This window comes from Carcharodon carcharias, chromosome 30 (assembly GCF_017639515.1).
Source record: "Carcharodon carcharias isolate sCarCar2 chromosome 30, sCarCar2.pri, whole genome shotgun sequence".
Lineage (NCBI taxonomy): Eukaryota > Metazoa > Chordata > Chondrichthyes > Lamniformes > Lamnidae > Carcharodon > Carcharodon carcharias.
Window position 1 is genome coordinate 17,018,846 of NC_054496.1, and position 25,634 is coordinate 17,044,479.

Sequence of the window (25,634 nt, forward strand, 5' to 3'; positions counted from 1 at the left end):
CCAAAAGAGATGAGTAAAAATGTTAAAAAGACAAGTCTAAAGGCACTTTATCTGAATGCATGGAGCATTCACAATAAGGTAGACAAATTAACAGTGTAAATGCTTATATATGGGTATGATAAGATTGTGATTACGAGACATGGCTGCAGGGTGACCAAGGCCGGGGACTGAATATCCAAGGGTACTCATTATTTAGGAAGGACAGGAAAAAGTAAAATGAGGTGGGGTGGTGTGGTTAGTTAAGGATGCAATAGTGAGAGAGGATATTGGCTCAGAAAATCTAGATGTAGAATCAGTCTTGGTGGAGCTAAGAAGCAACAAGGGGTAGAAAACATTAATGGGAGTTGCCTATAGGCCTCTAAACGGTAGTGGTAAATTAGGGGACTGCATTAAACAAGAGTGCTACTTTAATCATGGGTGACTTTAATCTACATATAGACTGGGCAAACCAAATTAGCAATAATACTGTGGTGGATGAGTCCCTGGAGCATGTATGAGATGGTTTTTTAGACCAGTATGTCGAGGAACCAACTCAGGAACAGCCTGTCCTAGATTTGGTATTGTGCAGTGAGAAAGGTTAATTAGTAGGCTTGTTGTGCTGGGTCCTTTAGGAAACAAATGACCATAACATGATAGAATTCTTCATTAGGTTGGAAAGTGAAGTAGTCTGATCCAAGACTAGGGTCCTAAATCCAAACAAAGGAAACTACGAAGGAATGAGGCACGAGTTGGCTAAGATAGATTGGGGAACTTCATTAAAAGGCAAGGTGGATAGGCAATGGCTAATATTTAAGGAACTAATGTATGCATTGCAACAGTTATACATTCCTTTCTGGCACAAAAACACAGCAGCAGAAATGGCCCAACTATGGCTAACAAAAGAAATTAAGGCTAGTATTAGATCTAAAGAGGAGTCATATAAAGTTGCTAGAAAAAGGAGCAAGCCTGAGGATTGGGAGCAGTTTAGAATTCAGCAAAGGAGGACCAAGAGATTGATTAAGAGGGGAAAAAATAGAGTATAACAGTAAATTTGCAAGGAACATAAAAGCGGACTGTAAAAGCTTCTATAAGTATGTAAAAAAAAAGACTAGGTGAAGACAAATATAGGTTCCTTACAGTCTGAAATGGGAGAATTTATAATAGAGAACAAGGAAATGGCAGGACAATTAAACAACTACTTTAGTTCTGTCCTCACGGAGGAAGACACAAATAACTTCCCAGAAATACTAAGGAGCCAAGGATCTAGTGAAAAGGAGGAATTGAAGGAAATTAGTATTACTAAAAGAAAAGGCACTGGAGAAGGTAATGGAACTGAACGCCTGATCATCTACATTGCAGGGTACTAAAGGAGGTGGCCATAGAAATGGTGGATGTATTGGTTGTCATCTTCCAAAATTCTGTACATTCTGGAACACTCCCAGCAGATTGGAGGGTAGCTAATGTAACCCCACTATTTAAAAAAGGAGGGAGGGAAAAAACAAGGAATTACAAACCGGTTAGCCTAACATCAGTAGTGGGGAAAATGCTAGAGTCTATTATAAAGGGTGTGATAACAGGGCACTTAGAATATATCAACAGAATTAGAGAGAGTCAACATAGATTTATGAAAGGGAAATCATGTTTGACAAAGTTACTGGAGTTTTTTGAGGACATAACTAGCAGAATAGATAAGGGACAACCAGTGGATGTGATGTATTTAGATTTTCAGAAAGCATTTGATGAAGTCCCACATAAGAATTTAGTGTGCAAAAGTAAGCACATGGGATTGGGGGTGATATATTGGCATGGATTGAGAATTGGTTAGCAGCCAGGAAATGGAGAGTAGGAATAAATGGGTCTTTTTTGGAGTGGCAGGTGGTGACTAGTAGGGTTCTGCAGGAATCAGTGCTTGGGCCCTAGCTATTTACAATATATATAAATGATTTGGATGAGGGAACCAAATGTAATATTTCCAAGTTTGCTGATGACACAAAACTTGGTGGGAATGTGATTGGTGAGGAGGGTGTTAAGAGGCTTCAAGGCGATTTAGACAGATTGAGTGAGCACGCAAATATATGGCAGATGCAGTATAACGTAGATAAGTTATCCACTTCTGTAGGAAAAGCAGAATGGGAGAGTATTATTTAAATGGTGATAGATTAGGAAATGTTGATGTACAAAGGGACCTGGGGTCCTTGTACACCAATCACTGAAAGTAAGCATGTTGGTGCAGCAAGCAGTTAAAAAGGCAAATGGCATGTTGGCCTTCATTGCAAGAGGACTTGAGTACAGTGAAGATTCACCAGATTAATTCCTGGGAAGACAAGATTGTTGTATGAGGAAAGGTTGGGTTGGTATTCACTGGAGTTTCGAAGAATGAGAGGGGATCTCATTAAAATGTATAAAATTCTGACGGGGCTGGACAGACTGGATGCAGGGATGATGCTTCCTCTGGGGTGTCTAGAACAAGGGGTCACAATCTCAGTATAAGGGGAAGGCCATTTAGGGCTGAATGGAGGAGAAATTTCTTCACTCAGAGGGCGGTGAACCTGTGGAATTCTCTACTGCAGAAAGTTGTGGAGGCCAAGTTACTGAATATGCTTAAGAAGGAAACAGATAGATTTCTAAACTCCAAAGGCATCAAGGGGTATGGAAAGAGACCGGGAGTATGTTGTCGAGATGGAGGATTAAACGTCATCATATTGAATGGTGGAGTAGGCTCGAAGGGTCGAATGACCTATTCCTGCTCCTATTTCCAATGTTTCTGCTACAAGGCTAAACAAACCTCAAAATAAATATTGCTTAAGGAATATTTACTATGCATACACTTGTTAGCTTAAGAGTTGGGCACAATGATATAAACATAAACTTGGTTGAAGTAATTTAAAAATTACATTCCTGAATAAATAACAAGCATTGTGGTATATAGTGCTTTTAACATTGAAAATATCCCAAACAAAAGGGGAAAAAAATCAGAAAGGTGACAGAAAAAAAGCTCAGCCAAAGAAGAGAGTTTTGAGGAGGAAAAGATGTGAGGTGGTTTACAAAAGCTATTTTCAGGATGTTGGACCTAGCATTGTGGAGGCAAAGCTGCCAAAGTGGGCGGGGGGGGGGGCGGTGCGGGGTGGCATTGGTGGAAGGACAAATGCACAAGTAGCTGAAGAGTTGAATGGGGGTGAGGCATGATGTACTGAGGAGGCTACAGATATAGGGAGGACACTTTCCTCAAAAGGATTTTAGGGATGAGAAATCTAAATTGGAGCCACTGAGGACCAGAAACCAATTTAAGCCTGCAAAGACGGAGATGGTGGGTGATCAGCAGCTGGTGTAGGACAGAATGCAGAGATGATATTGGTGGTATCAGAAGCTGGAATCAGATTGCGGTTAAACAGGGTACTGAAGCTGAAAACAGTCTGATTTGGTCTGATATAATAGCTGAGGAAGGGGATGGAATTGGTAGTCGAGGTACAGACTTGGGCAGGGGCTGAAGTTAATGGCTTTGGTCTCCCCAATGCCTAACAGGAGAAAATTGTGGCTAATCTAGGACCAGATCTTAGACAAATACAAAGTCCGTAGAAAGGCCAAAAGAGGTGGTAGAAAAGTGGAACTGGTTGTAGATAGTGACACGTGAAAGATGATTCCCTGATGGCTTAGTAAGAAGAGAGGGTCAAAGATAGGTCCTTGGGTATTCCAGAGTGTGGACAAGAACCGAAGCCATTGCTGGAGCTGCACTAGCCATGCTCAGATAGATCAGAGCAGAACCAACCAAGGGCAGTCCCAGTGAGTTTGACAACAGAAGAGACATTGGATGAAACTGGTGTGGTTGACTGTATAAAATCTACTGGGAGGATGATGACCACGATCACAGATTATGTCATTTGCAACTTTCCTCATAGTTGTTTTGGTACAGTCACAGGAGTTCAAACCTGACTGAAGAGATTCAAAGATGGAGTTGCAGGAAAAATCATCGTGGATTTGGGAGGTGACAACATGTTGAAGGTCTTTAAACAGTAAAGGGTAGTTGGAAATTAGGAGAATGCACTTAAAAAATACAGGCTCAGTGCTAATTACATATAGACAAAAATTACAAAACAGAAATAGGCCATTCAGCCCAACCAGTTTGTGTTGGTGTTTATTCTTCACACATGATTAATAGTTCAATTCCATAGCTAATATTGGGGTGAATACTATCTGACCTGGTTCCATACACAGTCCCAAACAACAGGGTTAATACAATGTGGTGACAGGTCGGATTTCATTCCTATCTTCTCATGTTTTTGGGTATTTTCATAATTAACTTCCACATGGACCTACAGATCATGTTATTCCAAAAAACTTGCTTGCACAGAGATACTTTAAGGAGTTTGAAGAATGTGGTGCACATTATGGATAAATAACTGACACGTAGCAGCAGTGACCAATCACATTGTGCAGTACCAGTATATGAGGGAAATAGGCAACCATCATTCCCAATCAGGTGGTCATGTTTGCTGAGTCAACATAAATGCCAAAGAGTAAGGATGCAAGGCAACCAGTGGACTGAAAATATGGGATTCGCAGTCTAAATGAGGACCTTTTGCAAATTCCTGGTGTACAATGTCTCTCACCCTCTAGATTTGCATAATCAATCTGACCCAAAGTATTGGTTTAGAAATCTTCCAATGCTACAAACTTGTTAATAAAATAAACAGAAGTGTTCATTATTTTGTGTCCAAGTACATTACCTACCTTTATCAGGGTCCAGAGGGTTTAAGGCCCGTCCAAGATCAGCAAACTACAATATAAAGAAGAATAATGTTTTATTTTTCCTTTAACCTCAATGCATGACAAAACTGGAAGTGAGCTAGCTGGACCTGCAGCTGAAGAAATTGAGTGCTTGACTAATAGCCTGACGTTTAATAATGTCTTCTTGTGATTAACCATTTAATGCCACAATAAATACTTTTATCACGTTTCACAAAATCAAGATTTGAATTAAAAATTCTGTTTGTTGCATGCATTTGTCATTACACAAAATAATTAATAGTTTTTTTTTGCATTTATAAGAGTGGACAGTATTTCAACAATTATGGCAGCTGCAAAAGGTTTAGCAAACAACATTTATATCGGCCAGAGTTCAGCACAAAGATAAAAATTACCACATTAGCAATTAACAAATTAAAACATATACAATAATGAGAACCTGATGGAGGCAGGATGCGACTTACCTCACCCATGACAGCAATGGGTGTTTCTCCCTTTGCCTGTGCCACACGGTGCTCTATCAAATAGTACATGTATTCATCATATAGCAGGCGAATGAGATGAAAGGACCCAAAACTTGCTGCACTCCTCAAAGTTAAATCCCGAATCACCATTGAACTGAAATAAAAAGAACAGTTCCTTCTGATGTCCCCTTAAATGTGTTATTAAGAAGAGTTATTTGCTGCACACTTTCACTCTTGAAATCTCCCGCATCAATTTTTGGCTTGAAAAGAAGACAAAGTGTTGTAAAAGTGCTTTTATAATTAGTTTCCACCTGCCACCTACTACCTAATTATCTAACCATGATAGGCAATTTATTAGGTGGAGATTATGATAGAATCATAGAATGATTAAGCACAAAAGGGGGCTATTCTACCCATCATGGCTGTACCATCCACCCACCCCCCCCACCCCTCCTCACCCCCCAGCAAAAGCCACTTAGCTAATTCCACACACTCACACCCTTTCCCCATAGCTCTGCAATTTTTTCTGTTTAGATGTTTATCCAAATCACTTTTGTAAGCCACAACTGAATCAGCCTCCACCACATTCTCAGGCAGTGCATTCCAAATCTAACCACTCTGTAAAAAAAAGTTTTTTTTCATGTTGCCATTTGTTCTGTTGCCATTTGTTCTTTTGCCATTCATCTTAAATTGGGGCTCTCTGGTTCTCAAATGCTGCCAATGGGAATAATTTCTCTCTATCTACCCTGTCCAGGCTCCTCATGAATTTGAACGCCTTTATCAAATCTCTTCACTAAGAACAACTACCCCAGTTTCTTCAAGTTATCCTCGTTACTTATGTCTCTCATCCCTAGAACCATGCTCCTTAATTTTTTCTGTACTCTCTCTAAAGATTCACAACCTTCCTAAAATGTAGTGCCCAGAACTGGACATAATACAACAGTTGAGGCTGAAACTGTAGTTTATAAAGGTTTGTCATAACTTCCTTACTTTTGTAGCTTACGCCTATTTATGAAGCCCAGTGTCCTATGTGCTTTTTTAACCACTTCCTCAACCTGCCCTACCACCTTCAACGATTTGTGCACACATAACCCTCACAAGGTCTCCGATCCAACACCCTTTTTAGAAAGAACACTTTATCTTACAACGCTTCTCCTTGTTCTCTGTTACGTGTCTACCCATTCCACCAGCCTATCTATGTCCTCTTGAAGTCTTCACTATTCTTACAGTTCCAACTTCGTGCCCTACACACCCAATTCTAGGTCAATAATATAAATCAAGAAAAGCAGTGGTCCTAGTATCAACCTCTGGGAAACCCCACTGTATACCTTCCTCCCCAAAAAACAAACGTTCACCAATACTCCGTTTCCTGTCGCTCTTCCAAAGTTGTATTTGTGCTGCTCCTATATCTTTTATTCCACAGGCTTCAACTTTGCTGGCAAGTCTATTAAGTAACCCTTTATCAAACACTTTTTGGAAGTGTACAACATCAACCAAGTTACCCTCATCAACCCTTTCTGTTACCTCATTAAAAATTCAATCAACCTGGTTAAACACAACTTGCCTTTAACAAATCTGTGCTGGCTTTCTTTAGTTAATCTGCGTTTGTCCAAGTTACTGTTAATTTTGTCCTGGATTATCATGATGTAAAATTGAATCATATTATCCTGGTGTAGTATGTTGGTCATCTTACAGTAGTTATCTATACAATCGTTCAATGTGCTTGCTACAATTTTATGCACAGCATTCAACTACAGGAAGTTAAGGGTATTAGTGTATTTCTCAATAAATATAACTACTGAATTAATTTGGGCAGAAGACAGATCACTCACAAATCCTGTACATTTTATATGTGACATTTAAATCTGGAGCAAACAAACTTAGTGCCAATAAACAGTCTGATTTTCTATTATCCCATGATCCAAGGTTAATGAGAGATTAGGCTTGGGCATCAGATCAGGCTTTCATTTTAGATTGCCTTTAGAAAGATCTTATCATTATTATTACTCACCTCTACAAAATCATTTCAAAACTATATATTTTAATAAATCAAAATTGAATGAGCTGAGAGAATTTCGTGCTTAAACATTGATATTTTCCTTGTACCACATAAAGGGAAGGATTTCAAGGGTGGATTGGAGATAGTCTTATACTGGAGCATGTCGTCAACAGAATTTATGAACTGAGAAGGAGCCAAATAGATTAATCACTGTCACTGTGAACACCATGTCGGGAAAAGAATTAACAGTAGTTATTTAACAGGAGACATGTCAGGAAGTGTACAGTGGACACAGTTTAATACGGAGCAAAACAAGAAAATAACTAGTTCAATTTCAGTTCTCCATGGCATTGAATAAGTCCCTTCCACATCTACATAAGACAGGACATGAAAATTTTAATAACTATTAGTATTGATGATCTCATTTAAGTACACTCAGGCATAAGCTATGAAATTGCTTTAAAGCAAAACTCCCTGGATTAAAGTCAAACCATAGAACTTATTCTGGCATTGATAAGTATCATTGAGCTTTTTGGGGGGGAAAGAGGGATCCAAGTCTCCCAGTGCTAGTTACCCTAATCAATACAACCAGAATATTGGTATGGATTAAAAAAAAGTTTTCTTGGGTAATCAGACCTGAACCCACTTCATCCAAACAATTGAAACTCAGCAGCTTGGAGTGTCGGACATTTCTCACAGCTATGGAACAGGACTAACACTCTGATATACTCATTCTCCTTTTATATTAGTTAGAGGTGCTTACCAATATCATGGCATTAAAAATTCTTAATCTTTTTCTGCAGGTGTGAAGCCAGCCCACTCCAGCACTGTGTGGAGGATGCCAAAAGAAACAGGAGTGTCAGTTTGTCTAACCAGCATCCTTTGAAGTTAGATGTCTGTGTAGTTCTTGTTTTGACTACAAAACAAGTGACTACACTTTAAAAGTAATCCACTGTGTACAAAGTGCTTTGGGACATCCTAATGATATGAATGGGGTTTTTAAGAATGCAAGTTTATTTTTCCTCCTCCTTCTTCCTTTAAAACCACATATTTATGTCCAAAAATCATGGCAGGCACATCAGTGGAAGCAGATCTGCAGCTGAGTTCAAAGTGAGGGAACATTCAAAGTAAGGTAACATATTTGTTCAAAGTGTGTTAACATATTTACTGCCCTGTAACATGTTATAGATAGGAAGGTAGTCCCTTCATAAACAACCCAAGAGCAAGCTAACAGAACAAATAATGTTGCTACAGCACGAACCTTTCACTCCAAAAGACATGTATAAACTTAAAGGACCGACCCTGGTTACATGGTTAATATTGTACAAAATCTTTGAAATTTACTCATCAATATTCCCCACTTGGGAGATGAGACTGCCTTGAATGTCTAAGAAATAAAGCCCTGTGCAGTATAAAATTAAGCTTGCTTCAAGTGAGTGAAATATATTGATACCATACCTCAATTCAAATAACATAATTGAATTGCATTATGACACATGGACCTTCTCAATTAATTTCCATTTAATAACACACTTCTACCTATGCAGGACAATACTTTAAGACCTACCTATAGAAGGACCACTTGAGCAGGAACTGTTTGGCAGCCTTGGGAAAACTGGGACTGCCATGATATGGTTTGAGGACCTGGGTTACCACACTGTCTAACCACGATGCCCATTGCTCCAGGGAGTTTTGCTGCTGTAAAGTCATCTTAAAATCCTGCTCCAGCCTTTGCACTACGCCATCCTCACAACGACACACCCATGAGGCTTGCTCCTGAAAAAAATCAATGGGTCATTATTACATGTAAATCTGCTCATCAAATGTTAACAGATTGTTAAAAGGCTAGGTATGCAGCCAGGGACTGGGTTCATTGCCATAATGCCACCCTCTAGAGGCTGATTTAGCTCTGCTGATTAGTTTCACACTACATGAACTGATAATCAATGTAGCATCAATTCCTGACTGAACATATGAGTGTAAATCTGACACAAGTCACAAGTGACAGTTTGGTTTGACTCTTAAGAGTCAGAAGTTTGTAGTTTCAAGCTCTGCTCTAGGACTTCAGGTGAATATGACGCTTCAGTACAGTACTAAGAGAATGATGTTTTGGTCAGATGAGAAATTACAACTAGCCACGATTTTATTGAATAGCAGAGCAGGCTCAAAGGGCTGAGTGGCCTACTCCTGCTCCTAAGTCATATATTCATATGACTACCTGCTTGCTCTAGTGGTCGATATGGATCTTAAATATTCCATGAACATGACTCTAAGATCAGAGTTTTCCTGCTGCTCTGGCTAACATTCTTCCCTGAGATCAGGCCACCAAAAGAAGATTGTTGATTTCATTGTCATTCATGGGATCTTGCTATGTCCACTTACAACAGTAACGGCACTGCAAATAATTTGTTGAATGTGAATCACTTTAATACCTGATTAAGTTTTATAGAATTGCAAGACTTCCTTTAACAATACTGGTTAAGAATCTCCAGCTACCACATTGATACGGCATTTGCTTTAACACAGCTTAAAGAGATGTCATGAGTACTGGTTGGTCCTGTTCACCTTGGATTCCGAGGACTCACATCTTACCCTGTGATTTTTTTTCTTCCTCTCACGGTGCAGTGTAGTTTCCCAAATATTGGGAGGGCTCTGGACCATTGTCCATCTGTGAATATGGGCAGTTTAAATACTAGACTATTCAACATGGGAAACAAAAACAGAACAGTTCTGCTGAAGGGTCATGAGGACTCGAAACGTCAATTTTGTTCTTCTCCGCTGATGCTGCCAGACCTGCTGAGTTTTTCCAGGTAATTTTCTTTTCGTTTTGGATTTTCAGCATCCGCAGTTTTTTGTTTTTATTCAACATGGGATATCAGAGTTATGACCAAACCTGGCCTTACCCAACTGCTACACGATGTCATTTCCAGCAGGGGTCAAAGGATAACAATTAGTTGAGGTAACTCCCAGTTAATCTTTTTGTCCTTCCCAAACTGGGGCACTAAGTCCACACAATGGACTGACTTTGCAGTCAGAACAATGACGCTCTATGCTGATCTCTGTGGTGCGTACTTCCTTTATCAATAGTAGTTTGCTTCTGGCACTAAGCCAAGAGGATCTCCAGGCATACAGCAGCAAGTGGTGACATCAAGCAAGGTAAGCAGCCAGTTACATTTAAGTATTCTCAAGAAGTAAAAGAAGTTCAGCACTTATAATTTAAAATTCTTAAAGTTAGCAAAATAAATGATTGGGACATACACATGGGATTAAGGTAAAAAAATAAAATATCATAAACTTTGGAATAAAATGTTATTTTAAAAATATGTGGAACTTCCTTTTATAGTAGAGCAATTTAACATTGAACAAATATAAAATTACTCTTTTAATGCCAGTGAGGCTATTTAGTCCCTCCATCCATCCGAGAATTTACGTAAAAATCCACTTACACCTCATTCAATAAGGTACAAATTTTGCAAGGGTTTTGACAAAAAGACCAAGAGAATAAGAGTAGAAAGTTCTTGCCATTTCATAGACATCCAATTGATTGCGGTCCAGTGGACCTCCAGCACACACCCTCTCCTCTGAAGAAGCATAGCTTAATTCACAACAACCCCCAGATTTCCGCACTTAACTGTGCATATGCGGACTCCAGAAGTTGCTGTCAGTTTCAAAGGAGTAATGACAGCAACTTGTTTTGCTGTCATTACTACTGTAAAGTCTAGGCCAATATTGCCTTAACATTATTGGGTTGAGGTCAGCTAACTCAAATGATCATGATTGGGTCTGGAACCATCCTCTGGTGCAGTGCTAGTTACCTGAACATTTGCAAAATCTACTCGGTTTAAATCACTCAGCATCTGGTTAATCTGTGCAGTATTCTGCAGCACAGCACGGGCTGCCTGAGCAAGATGGTTTAAGGATGTATAACGTCTCAAAGTCTGTGCAAAGGCACTTGCTGCTGCCACCTACAAGAGTTAGAAATGAACAACAATGAATACTTAAAGAACAAATGCATTTTAGAATTTATTAACAATGAGCCAATGGTGGAAAAAAACAGTTAAGGACAAATTTATTTTCTGGTATGGAGCTTTAAAACATAAGTTATAGTTTGTTTCATTTAAAATAAAGTAAAGAATAAAATTAAGAAAGTGTTACAATTCTAAGAGGAACTATACTTTGAATAAATCCTTCCCCTGCAGATCAAGAAACAATGTGCAGGGTGTCAAGCTGAAAGGACAAGTGAAGCTCAGGGTCAGTATAATATTTGACACAAACAAAGTGACCTCTAGGTCAAAGGGCACCATGCTATTTGAGGTGATGGAGTGAATACATGCTATACCCTGAAATATAAACATATAAAAATGTTAAAGCTGTATTTGTAATAATATACATTTCTATGGATTATAAGCACATCCTTCAAATGGTCTTTTTTGTAGGTCAATTACAAAGCTGTTCCCAATGCCTTGGAATTTTAAATGTTCCTGGTACTATTCCAACTTTCAAGACCTCCTTTCAGTTACAAGAGTCAGATAAAGAAAACCTATGGTGAATTAGATTCCTCCAATCCACCCGACAGAGGGATTATGCCTCACTGTTCTCTGATGGCCAGTGATCTAAACTATGTACTGAAATACAATAATGTGGCATCATCTGATGAAGAATATCAAATGAATAAATTAATCAGATTCCAAATGTAACCAATAACAATACATTAGGTACATAAAATTAATACCAAAATGAAACTATCAGGTTATTTAATCCATCATAACGGGAAGTGGTGGTGTGGTGGTAACCCAGAGGGCCAGGCTCATGCTCTGGGGTCACAGGTTCAAATCTCACCACAGCAGCGGGTGGAATTTAAATTCAATTAATAAAAACCTGGAATTAAAAGCTAGTCTAATGGTGACCATAAAACCATTGCTGACTGTCGTAAAAACCATCTGGTTCACTAATGTCCTTACATTATCTGCAGTCCTTACCTGATCAGACCTACATGTGACTCCAGACCCACAGAAATGTGGTTGATTAAAATACCCTCTGTAATGGTCCAGCATGCTTCTCGGCTGTATCAAACCACTACAAAGTCTAAAAGGAATGAAACCATACGAACCACATGGCATGAGCTTAAGCACTGGAAACAACAACAGCACAATCAGCCCTGGCAAACCTGCAAAGTCCTCCTGACTAACAGGGGAGGGCTTTGGCCAAAATTGGGAGAGCTGTCCCACAGATTAATCAAGCAACAGCCTGACAAAGTCATACTAACTGAATCATACCTTAAAGACAATGTCCCAGACACCACCATCACCATGCCTGGGTATCTCCCACCGACAGGACAGACCCACCACAAGTGATGGTAAAGGTTATCCAGTTGAGACGGAGTTGCTCTAGGAGTCCTCAGCATCGACTCTGGACCCCATGAAGTCTCATCACAACAAATCAAACGTGGGCAAGGAAACCTCCTGCTGGTTACCACCTACTGTCCGCCCCTCAGCTGACCAAGCAATACTCCTCAATTTTGAACGCCACTTGGAGGAAGCACTGATGGTGGCAAGGGCACTGAATGTACTCTGGTGGAGGGCTTCAATGTTTAACACCAAGAGTAGCTCAACAGCATCATTATTGGCTGAGCTGGCCATGTCCTAAAGGACATAGATGCTAGCCTGGGTCTTCCGCAGGTGGTGAGGGAACCAACAAAAGGGAAAAACCTACTTGACCTTATCCTCACTAATTTATCTGCCACAGATGCATCTGTCCATGAGAGTATTGGTAGGAGTGATCATCACACAGTCCTTGTGGAGATGAAGTCCCGTCTTCACATCGAGGATACTCTCCATCATGATGTGTGGCACCACCACAGTGCTAAATGGCTTCGAATACATCTAGCAACTCAAAACTGGGTATCCATGAGGCTCCATGGCCATCAGCAGCAGCTGGACTGTACACAAATCACAATGTGTAACTTCATGGCCTGGCATATCCCCACTCTACCATTACCATCAAGGCAGGGGATCAACCCTGATTCAATGAAGAGTGCAGGAGAGCATGCCAGGAACAGTACCAGGCATACCTAAAAATGAGGCATCAATCTGATGAAGCTATACCACAGACCGCTTGCATGCCAAATATTGGATGTAGCATGCGATCAACAGAGCTAAGCGATTCCACAACCAATGGAACCCTACAGTCCTGCCACATGCACTCATGAAAGATGGTGGACAATCAGCACATCAGTGCAAAAGACAAGCTGAAGCATTTTCAGTCATCTTCAGCCAGAGGTGTTGAGCGGATGACCCATCTTGGCCTTCTCCTGAGGTCCCCAGCATTACAGATCCAAGTCTTCAGTCAATTCGATCCACTTCACATGATATCAAAAAACAGCTGAAGGCACTGGACACTGCAAAGGTCACTGGCCCGAAAACATTCCAGCAACTGTATTGAAGACTTGTGCTTCAGAATTAGCTGCGCCCCTAGCTAAGCTGTTCCAGTGCAGCTACAACACTGGCATCTAACCGGCAACGTGGAAAATTGCCCACTTTGTCATGTCCACAAAAAGCAAAGAAAAATCCAGCCCGGCCAATTACTGCCCCATCAGCTTAAATCCGATCATCAACAAAGTGATGGAAAATGTTGCTGACAGTGCTATCGACTTACTCAGCAATAACCTACTCACTAAAGCTCAGTTTGGGTTCTGCTAGGGCCACTCAGCTCCTGGCCTCATTACATCCTTAGTCCAAACACTGACAACAGAGTTGAACTCATGAGGTGAGGTGAGCGTAACTGCCCTTGACATCAAGGCATCAAAGTGCCCGAGCAAAACTAAAGTCAATGGGAATTGGAGGAAAACTCTCTGCTGGTTGGAGTCATACCTGGCACAAAGGAAAGTGGTTAGGGTTGTTGGAGGTCAATCATTTCAGTTCCAGGTCATCGCTGCAGGAGTTCCTACTGTCCTAGGCCCAATCATCTTTAGCTGCTTCATCAATGACCTTCCTCCCATCATAAGGTCAGAAGTAGGGATGTTCGCTCATGACTGCACAATGTTCAGCACCATTCACGACTTCTCAGATACTGAAGCAGTCCATGTCCAAATGCATGGCCAGGACAATATCCAGGCTTGGGCTAACAAGTGGCAAGTAACATTTGCACTACACAAGTGCCAGGCAATTACCATCTTCAACAAGAGAGAATCTAACCATCACCCCTTGACATTCAATGGCTTTACCATTGCTGAATCCCCCACTATCAACATCCTGGGGGTTACCATTGACCAGAAACTGAACTGGACTAGCCATATAAATACTGTGGCTACAAGAACAGGTCAGAAAATAGGAGTCCAGAGACGAGTAACTCACCTCCGGACTCCCTAAAGCCTAACCACCATCTACAAGGCACAAGTCAGGAGTGTGATGGAATACTCTCCACTTGCCTGGATGAGTGCAGCTCCAACAAATCTCAAGAAGCTTGACACCATTCAGGACAAAGCAGCCTGCTTGATTGGCACTACATCCACAAATATTTGCTCCCTCCACCACCAATGTACTGTGGTAGCAGTGCGTACCATCTACAAGATACACTGCAGTAACTCACCAAGGCTCCTTAGACAGCACCTTCTAAACCCCTGATCGCTGCCATCTAGGAGGACAAGGGCATCAGGCACATGGAAACACCACCAGTTGGAAGTTCCCTCCAAGTCGCTCACCATCCTGACTTGGAAATATATCGCCGTTCCTTCACTGGGTCAAAATCCTGGAACTCCCTCCTTAACAGCACTGTGGTGTGTACTTATACCACATGGACTGCAGCGGTTCAAGAAGGCAGCTCACCACCACCTTCTCAAGGGCAATTAGGGATAGGCAATAAATGCTAGCCTAGTCAGCGATGCCCACATTCCATAAATTATTTTTAAAAAGTCTCCTTCTTTGGCTTAACACCCACCTTTGCCTGATTACACCTCTGTAAAGTGCTCTGGGATGCTTTTTTAGGTTAAAGGCACTGTATAATTGTCAGCTATTGGTGTAGTTTAAATATTCATGTTCTTAGACATAGTAAAATTTGCCTCATGTCAGCCATTTTTTCCTGACATTTCAGGCTGTGTTCTTAATTTTCAAGTTTGCCAGTTGTGTACAAGTGATGTGACTCCATGTTGCATGGCATGACTGATAGCAAGTCATAAGCCTTTGATTAGATAAGACTGATAAAATGAACATGGTCATGCTTATATTTGTCTCTCCTAAAAATATAGTGCGTTGTCTTTTGTGTCAGATTACAGTTAAAAACTGAAAAACCCATCTTACCTTCACACGAACCATTTCTTCAGGAACGTTCATCATAGCATTGGTTAACCAGCTTTCCAAACTTTTTGCAAAATTCCGAATTGCTTGAGTCAAGGCACCTGGAAAGTGATTAACGGCAGTCAATAGCTGTGGATAATGATCCACAGTGCACTCAGGCTAGCAAACATACATCTACAAAGTTGCTCTAGTCATAATTCCAAATAACTGATGAACTATTTAACTTTCCTGGAAATACTCACTCGGGATAGGCCGCAAGACATCTGGGATAAGGATCTCCACCAGACCTTGGTAAAGCATGTTATCACAGTATTTTGTCCACTTCAGAGAAGGCTCATACTTACAGAGGACAACTAGGCATGACTTAGGGAGGCGTTTCTCAGCTTCATCGTGACTGCAAAAAATAAACAACATTAAGTTAACACCACTTTGGGATGTTGCGGGTGACTATGCAATTTTTTAGATTTCCTTTTGATTGCTAAAGAAGGCCCTGACAAAATACTGAAGAGTTTCTAAAAATCTAACCTAAGATGCCATTCTGTTAGGAATTAGAGCTCTGGTTTATGTTATTCCTTGAGTCCAATGCAACACACGCACCCCACTTTATCTAGCTCAACTCAGTCTCTTTCCCACCCTCACTTTTTTATTCCTTTCTTCCTAAGATATGTTTTGTTAATCACTCACACTGATAATCCTGAGCCATCACTAGATTGGGAAGTGTTGTATCGCCAAAATGTCTTCCACAAGGTTTCAACCAGAGTAAACTGTAGGTTCACCATCACATCCAGGATTGCCTATAGAGACAAAATGAAGACATTTGAAGAGATTACTGCTATTTTAATGGTAATTCAGGTTGCAATGCCATTAATAAGTATAAAGGGAATACGAATTAAGAATTAATTCCAGTAAATCCACTGATCAACTTCCTTATAAATGAAATACATTATGAATTCTATGGAAAGTAAGGCTGGACTAGATTAAAGATTTAATGCAAAGATTGAGAGAGACATAACTAAGACAAAGGCCAAAGTAATAAGTTGAAAAAAAAGCTAATTTTAATGAGGTGAGAATGGAACTAGAGAAAATAAATCGAACATTTCACTAACAAACAAAGAAGTAGAGCAATGGGAGATATTTTAAAATTATCAATAGAATTCAAGAGAAATCTATTCAATTAAAATGCAAGAAACAAACTAGTCAGTAATGACACACCATGGATGAATAAAGAAATAAGGGATAAAATGCAACTAAATACAATGACATACATTAGCTGGAAATGGTTGGTTCTCACCCAGTGGTTGGAGACTCACATCGCTTTTCTCTGGGCAATCCGACACTATTACATTCCAATCAGGCACTTACCTGGGCAGCATCAGATCTCCTGTTTATTAAGCCCCCAATAGGGCAATCAGAGGCCAGCAGTTCTTCAGTACTGGCAGTGCCAACGGGAGCAGTGACCACTACCAGTAATACAGTGGGGCTTACACCAGGGATTGACAATGGACCCTTGTGTCTTAAGTGTGGGTGCATGTGGGTGGGATGGTCATGGGGAGGGAATCACCAGTGAAGGAGGGTGGGGAGGGATCACAACAGGGTTTGCTGGGTGGCCTCCCTGGATGTCAACCCCATGTATCACATGAGGCTTTTAAGTAGCCACATGAGGGCTCCAAATTGCTTCCGGGAGGGATGACTGACTCAAGTCTTTCCACCCCACCCCAAACATAATAGGAAGGAGGCAGGATTTCCACTCCGCACACTCCCACCCAATCACACTGATCCCCCCCCGCCCCCAACCACCCCCCCCCCCCCCCCCCACCCCCCCCCCCCCCCCCCCCCCCCCCCCCCCCCGGCCCCCGCCTCCAAACATGCCTGATTGAGAGGGGCGGGCAGGCATTAAATTCCATCCATTGTGGATGCAGACAAAAAGCAGAGGATGACAAGAGGTTATACAAAAAAGTTAGCAAAGAAGTAAAAAAAAAGGAAGGTAAAGTGAAACTACAAAATTAAATTATTGAGGATACATAAAGAAATAATAAAACATTCTACAGACAAACAACAAAAGAAAACAATAATGGCAGAAATATTAAATAATTACTGTGCCTTGGTATTCACTAGAGTAGCTAACATGGTGCATGTGACAACAGAAGTACAGAAAAGATATCAATACTTTCAAGCAAAGGGAAAAGTGCTGGAGAACCAGTTAGCTTAACGTCAATGGCAGGGAAGATAATGGAATCTTTACTCAAAGATGAAATAGAAAAATATCTAGAAACCAAAAATATAATTATTTCAAAAAGGGAGGTTGCCCTTGACCAATCTGAATTATTTGAAGTAGTAACAGAAAGAGTAGATTAAGGTAATGGAGTAGGCATAATGCATTTAGATTTTCAAAAAGCATTCGACAAGTACCACATAGTAGGTTCGTGACTAAATATGGAATATGTGGGGCCGGTTTTTTGTGCCTGATTTGGGACGGAATGGAGGCAAACGGCCGGAAAAGATAGCAGCAATATTGCGCTGCCTCTGTTTCTGGCATTAGCAGTATGGGTGAGAGCAGGGGCTGGGCAGGCTAGCAAACTCACTGACAACAAGGATCAAGCCAGTAAGGCAATTAAGGAGCTCATTAGGAGCTCACCTTTGAATCTTTTCAAATTTTCATAGAGGCAGGCAGGCCAGCTCAAGTGTGGTGAGAACATGCTCGGCTATATTTCAAATGAAGCTGATCAACTTATAATTGGCAGTGAAGAGGGTTAGTGGAGCAGAGGGGACTTACCCATCACAGGAAAAGTCAGAAAAATGTTAATAAATTTGCACCTTCCTGCTCTATCACAGGTTCCATCTGCCCTCCAAAATGTGAAAAGTCTGCACTTCCAATTTTTTTAAATTTAAAAGTTACTGTCCAATTTACTTAAATAGTAATTCTATTTCTGTAAAATATGATTATTATTGATTGAGTTGCCATAGTGCATCTTGTAGACAATACACTGCAGCCATGTTGTGCTGGTAGTGAATGGAGATTCACAAAAATGGTTTGGGGCGGGGGATGAGGAAATTCAGTGATGAAGATAGACTGGAAAAGTTGGAACTATTTTCCTTGGAAAAGAAAAGGCTGAGAGGAGATTTGATAGAGGTATTCTAGATCATGAGAGGTCTGGACAGAATAGATGTTCCCATTTGTGAAAGGATCGAGAGCAAGAGGGCACAGATTTAAAGTAATTGGCAAAAGAAACAAAAACATGAGGCAGAACGTTTTCATGCAGGGAGTGGTTAAGGTCTGGAAGGCACTGCCTGAGAGTGTGGTGGAGGAAGCAGTTCAATCGAGGCATTCAAAAGTGATTCAGAATGTTATCTGAAAAGGAAGAATGTGCAGGATTATGGGGAGAAGGCGGAGGAATGGCATTAGGTGAATTGCTCATTCGGATTGCCAGTGCAGACATGATGGGCCAATGGCCTCCTTCTGTGTTGTAGCAACTCTGTGATTCTGTGAATGCTTAATTTGGTGGACATGATGCTCATCTCATAGATTGCATTTTCCTGAATGGCATGGAGATGCCCAAGAGTTATTGTTTCTGGCATCAGCAAAATGGGTGAGGCAGGGGTGGGCAGGCTAGCAAATTCACTTGCATCAATTATCAGGTCAATAAGACACTAAGCTAGTGGAAAATGTTGCATCACACTCCTGACTTAGGTTTAGTAGGCAGTGGAAAGTTTCTGGGGTGCCAGGAGATGAACCACACCAGAATACTCAGCCTCTAACCGGCTCTTGCAGCCACAGTTTTATGTGATTGGTTCAGTTAAGTTTCTTCTAGTCAATGGTGACCCCCATGATATTAATGGTGGGGGAAACCAAGGATAGTAATACCAGTGAATTTTAAGTGGAGGCGTTCAGACTCTCTCTTGTTGGAGACAGTCATTTTCTGGCATTTAAGTGGTTAGGAACAGTTGCGCCACATATTTGCCCAAGCCTGATTGTTGTCCGGGTCTTGTGCATGCAGCCACAAACTGCTTCATTAGCTGCAGCATTGCAATTGGAATTGCACACGCTGTAAACATTAGCAAACACTTCCACTCCTGACTTTTGATGGTTGTAAGGTCATCAATGAAACAACTAAAAACTGCCTGAGGAACTCCAACAAACACAACCATCTTCATTTGTGTAGGCATGACTCCAGTCAGTGAAGTTTTCCACCTGAGCTCCAATAACTTCAACTTTACTAAGATTTCTTGGTGCCACACTCAGTCATTTGCCTTGATGTCAAGGACAGTCACTTATGCTTTTGAATTCTTTTGTAAATGTTTAGGCTAAGGTTGTAATGTCTGTAGCTGCGTGTTCCTGGCAGAATCAAACTCAGTACTGTGGGCAGGTTATTGATCAATGACACCTTCCATCACTCTGCTAATTATTGAAAGTAGACTGATGGGCTGGTAATTGGCCGGACTGGATTTGTCCTGCTTTTTTTTGGACAGGAGATACCCAGGCAATTTTATGCTTTGATTTGTGAGATGCCAGTATTGTAGATGTACTGGAACAGTTTGGCTAGAGGTGCAGCTAGTTCTGGAGCACAAGTCTTCAGCACCACAGCCTTGATGTTGTCAGGCACCATATCCTTGTTCTAAGATCATATTAAAGAACCTTGCAAAAAGTATGGAAAGGCAGGTTAGTGAGACCAATAGTTTACTCCTGCCCAAAACGTTATGCTACTAAACTAAAGTTTTAATTTTTATGCTTGGTTTACAATAAACTTGTGATTGTATTTGGATGTGTCAGGAATTATAATACCTCACAGTGCTCCCGATAGAGTAGCTGGAAAGCTTTGATGTGTTCCATAGTGATACCATCTGGTAATGTTTTTCCCTGCAAGTCTATTTCAACAAATTCTGGTAGAGCCCGAGAGGCATCTGTAATATATTATACAATGAAGAATGCAATCACAAGTTAGTATTCTTAAGGTTATTCTTAATAAAAGTATCAAACACTGAAATTTGAATCTGCCGTAGTATTCATCAATGGTTAGGTCACTTGCGTCAGTCACTTATTTTACAGTCTGTGGTCTCACATTTGCGTTCTGAAGTTATCCAACAACGGATTTTGTCACATTTCTGTTCTGAAGTTATCCTACAACGGATTCTGTCACCTTAAAATGAACAAAACTTAGCAGTTGTTCTCAGATCAACTAACTAATTAGAAGGAGATAGGAAGAATTGGCACTAATTGTCAATATGCTTTGTTTGTTTGGTCAGTTACAGAAAAGCCTTGGTGATGGTCATGAAGTGGCCACTACACTCCTGACAGGAAGTCTTGTAGACTGGACATAGTGTAAGGTTGGCATATTTTTTGAAATAAAAATATTAATTGTCCCATAATATGCCATAATATTTAAGTCTGGATAATTGATACTTTACTCACCAGATGGGTAAAGTTGTTAGGAAAACATGAGATTTTATTCAGAATCTAATCATCAAATCAGAGCAACTTACAGTAATCAGTCTTTGATGTTTCAACACACACAATTTGGCAGTTTGCATTTCTCCAGATCATTAGTCTTGCAAAACAGTTTTCTGTATTGCTTGCTCATCTAGACTTTTCACCTCAAACAGCTCCACCCAATGTGAGTACAAATGATGTCCACCATTAATTCATAGACATGAAGAAACGGTTTTCAATAATGTATGTATTTTACAAAAGTTCAGTATGGTCTTAACAACTACTTCACTCATTTACACAGTCATTTATTCATGTGCAGGTTCATTAGTTTCTGTTAAGCTCAAATGTATGTTTAATAATGAAATAAAAGATCTGTTGTAACAGTGGAAAAAAATCTGGAGAAGCCACTGAAAGTAAAATTGGATGAAGAACTATTTTGTTTCATTCATTTTACTAATGAAGAGAAGACGGATGAAATAGTCAATATCAATATGTTATCATTCATGACTACCTCAATTTGCAATGTAAAATATATTATCTGCATTTGCTACAGAGGAATTTAACAGATTAGTGAAACGGATTTGGTAACTTACCCAAGAACTGCTGATACTGCTGGACCTGCGCGCTGATATCTGACAGGCCACCACCCTGCTGTTGCCCAACTCCCATACCATTTGTCATCCCCTCCACCTTCTGGATTGGCTTCAGTCTGTAGCATGAAGGAGAAAACGGACTGAAATACAGTCCATTCCTTAATGGTCAAAGTAGCATTTTCCAAAAACAAAAATGAAATATAGAATAAAACTTACTTTTCATTGTTGCCATTTGATCCAGAATTGCTATGTAGGGCTAATTAATGCCCTGAAAGGGACATTTCCATCATGTGATCTCCCAAATACTGACATTGATGCAACAGTGATTTGGAAGACAATTATCAAACATTACTTCATAGTACCGCCTGTGAACTTTACAATAAAACTCTCAGCTTATATTAACCATTTTGACTACAATAGCAGCAGGCAGCAAGTTGTAGGACCACCCTGATGACCAACATGCTACTAACTCAATTAGGAAATTGGAATTCTTCATTCAGGATTGGCAGAATATGACCAGTGATGTTCCTCAATGGTCTGTGCAGGGACCTCAGTTTTCCACCATATACGTGAATGACTTGGATGAAGGAATGAAGAGTTGTATCTTCAAGTTAGGAGGCACAGTAAGTTGAATAGAAGGGAGCAGGAAGTTACAAAAGGACACAGACAAAGTGAGTAGGTGAAGCTATAGCAGATGGAGTACAATGTAACCAATTATGAGGACATCAACTTTGGATCTTAGAAAGACAAATCAGAATATTTTCTTTATGGTGAGAAACTACTAGCTGTGAAGGACTAGAGGGAGTCCATGTACACAAATCACTAAAGGTTGTACACAGGTACAACAAAGTAATCAAAGGAAGGCTAATGGAATGTTAGTCTTTATCTCAAGCAGGTTGTAATTCATGTTATACACAGTCTGGGTCAGACACCCACCTTGGAGTACTCTTTGGACACCAAGTCTCAGGAAATACAAATTGGCCTTTGAAGAGGTATAGCAAAGATGCACCAGAATCTATTAAATCATATAATTAACTATGAGGATAAGTTGCATAAACTTAACTTGTGTTCCTTTGAGTTTAGAAGGTTGAGGTGTGATCCAAACATGTTTAAAATGATAAAGGGATTTCTTCGGGTATATAAAAATAAACTATTTCTCTGCTTGGAGAATCCAGAAAATGACAGCATTATCTTAAATTCAGAGCCAGGCCATATGGGGAGGAGGGGTGGGGGGTGGGGAGGAGAATCAGAAAGCAACTCATCATCCAAAGATTGTAGAATGCTGGAACTCACTTGCTAAAAAGGCTGAGAAAGGTATGCAAATTGTAATATTCAAACCTGATTGACAGATTTTGTTAGGTAAATGCATCAAGACATGGCAACCAAAGGTAGGTAAATAGAGTGAGATACAGATTAGTTATTATCTATTTGAACAGATTCAAGATGCTGAATGGCCAACTCCTGTTCCTATGTAGGATTCATAAAATAGCCTGGTAAGTAGGAAATATCATGCAGTATTTATTAGACTGGGATAATCAAGAAATAAGGTTCCTTGAGGAGGAAAACTGTGGTTAGGCAATCTGCTCTGAACTGAGCAACTTCCAGTCTTGCTCACTGTCCTCTTTACTGTATTTAAAGACAATCACCTGAAGCAAATACAAGTGCAGACAGTGGAAGTTGAAGGGTTAGTTGACTCTTGAATAAGGCATGTTGGACAGTAAGAGTTTCTTTTCATGAATCAATAGCAGCAATTTATTGAAAACTGTTTCAGCAAACTTTAAGTAATTTTTGTAAAATTTGGAAGCTCCAATGGATACCACTATAAAAAGAGGAAACACATCTTTTATTTTGGAAATGAAAGCATTATCTTAAAGGTACGTACTTCCCTAATCTGAATCAGTTGTTGATTCAGAATTGATGCAAATCATCGGCTTCAGCATAAATGGGACCCTTCTCTCGTTCACTCACCTCTGTTTTTGTGTGAATGGCTGTTGTCTTATGGCCAGATGCTGCTGATCCTCTATCAGTCGAATTAGTGGTGAGTTTGCTTTAATGCGAAGCCCATAATAGTGATACTTTGAGTTTCCCCTATAAATGAAGGAAAATAGTTTCTGAACAGTAGTTAGGGGTAACTTCCTAGAATACATTCACAGTATCTACCTTTGCATTCAGGGTGTACTAGCATACTGATTATGTTATTGGACTAATGTTCCAGAGGTTTGGATTAACAATCTGGAGACATGAATTAAAATCCTACCATGGCAGCTAGGGAATTTAAGTTTAATTAATTAAATAAACCTGGAATAAAAAAGTTAGTATCAAGAATGATGACCATGAAACTAACCAGACTTTGTAAAAACCCATCTGTTCATTAGTGCCCTTTAGGGAAGGAAACCTGGCACCCATACACGGTTTGGCCACTATATGCTCCAGGTCCAAGGCAACACGGTTGACTTAGTTGCCATCTGAAATGCCCTAGAATGCTACTCAGTTGCATTTTGTAGGAATGGGCAATGAAAGCTGGTCTTCCAGTGATGCCAACATCCTTTGAATGAATAAAAAGCATTTCCTAAAGTAATAAACGAATCCCTCCTATTGATGCTAACATCAAACATTCCAAGTAATAAACGGACTAACCTAGTGACCAACCTTCGTATTGAAGCATCAGGCATTGCTTAAAATCAGCATAAAAAGAGCTGCTAGATTACAGCTCTGAGGTGGACTCAGCACGTCCCTCAGAAATCAATCCAGAACTAACTTGGCAATTCCAAATTAAAACAAGAAATAAAAGGAAAAATGGCTGCAAATAATTCGCAATTTTTTTCTGGTCCTCCTATTTTCAGTTGTGCAGCCCATTTATTTTAATTTGCTTTTCTCTTACTTGAATCTTTCTTGCAATGCTTAAAACTAAATAGACTTTTATTTATGTTTGCTCTTGCAATAACATAGTTGTATTCCTATTTACTTCCTACACAGATTTTGCTTAATGCCACAATACCATACATTTATTAAAACTTGACAGAAAAGAAGTTACTGATTATGCTAAGATTTAGCCTGATCTTTTTTTGGTTTCTGCAGAATTTCTTTTCCACTGTCCTTGACTGCTTTTTTGGACATTCCTATCTTTACATGCAGCACCAACTCTGGCCACACAGTGGTGCTATCACACAATGTCAAAATTATATTTTTAAAGGGAAAATTGAAATACAGAATTGCTTGTTTCAGCTCAATTATCAATTGTTCTATCATCCTCAGAGTAAAAGAGTTATTTTTCTGGAATAAAATGGTAATACATGCCAGTTCAATAAGTCCTTTAGATATTGGCTCCAGGCTTTCTTCCCTCAACAGCCCACTATGAAACTTTCTAGATGATGGTGCACTTCTAGTCTACATATATGCAACGTATCAATATTGCTGCAATAATCTGTTTCTTGACATAAAAATTGTCAATTTGGCAAGCCAAACAGTTGCATTAGAGAGCTGTTACAGCAGGGACTTAAATGATCAATCCACAAGTGTGATATTGAGCTTCCGCTCAACTATTATTTAATTCTCTATCCTCCTCCTGCGCTGCTCCAACGTAAGCTCAACGTAAGCTCAAGGAACATCACCTCATCTTTCGACGTAGCACTTTATAGCCTCCCAGACTCAATGCTGCGTTCAACAATTTCCAATCATAACTTTCATTCCCATTTTTTCAGTCAGCAGCTGTTAGTGGTGATTCGTTTACATGGCTATTCTTATTTTAGACCCTCTTCCAGATCCATCTTTTGTTTCTTTACTTATACAATGACCATCCCCCATTACCTTGTCCTATCATTCCTTTTGTCATTTAATCAATCCTGCCTTCCAACCTATCACAGAGCTACTCTTCTGTTCTCTCCACTCTCTCATCCCTCTCTGTCTGCATCTGCATTTGCTTTAAAGTTGTTACATTTCAGTTTTTCCAGCTTCTGATGAAAGGTCATCAACCTGAAATATTAATTTTGTTTTTCTCTTCACAGCTGCTGCCTGACCTGCTGAAGATTTCAAGCATTTGCTGTTTTTATTCCAGATTTATGTCAGTGTCTGTCGTATGCTGCTCCACAAATGTTGTGAAGTTAGAAATGCATCACAAATTTATGCAAAAACATTATTACA

At 40.0% G+C, this 25,634-nt stretch overlaps 1 protein-coding gene across 6 annotated transcripts in view; it reads right to left on the bottom strand.

Annotated features, from left to right (window-relative positions):
- The window catches only part of rfx1a (regulatory factor X, 1a (influences HLA class II expression)), a 126,372-nt gene that overhangs the window by 2,778 nt on the left and 97,960 nt on the right, over positions 1 to 25,634 (bottom strand). For 4 of the 6 annotated variants that reach the window (XM_041177194.1, XM_041177195.1, XM_041177192.1 and 1 more), the window contains 10 exons: positions 23,463 to 23,582; positions 21,495 to 21,634; positions 20,257 to 20,375; positions 16,161 to 16,270; positions 15,719 to 15,870; positions 15,480 to 15,577; positions 11,001 to 11,150; positions 8,753 to 8,961; positions 5,187 to 5,340; positions 4,708 to 4,753 (listed from right to left, as the gene is read on the bottom strand). In XM_041177194.1, the coding sequence (XP_041033128.1) occupies positions 4,708 to 4,753; positions 5,187 to 5,340; positions 8,753 to 8,961; positions 11,001 to 11,150; positions 15,480 to 15,577; positions 15,719 to 15,870; positions 16,161 to 16,270; positions 20,257 to 20,375; positions 21,495 to 21,634; positions 23,463 to 23,582 (1,298 nt within the window). The remainder of the gene's footprint in view (positions 1 to 4,707; positions 4,754 to 5,186; positions 5,341 to 8,752; positions 8,962 to 11,000; positions 11,151 to 15,479; positions 15,578 to 15,718; positions 15,871 to 16,160; positions 16,271 to 20,256; positions 20,376 to 21,494; positions 21,635 to 23,462; positions 23,583 to 25,634) is intronic. The other 2 variants (XM_041177197.1, XM_041177193.1) reach the window with 1 other exon arrangement.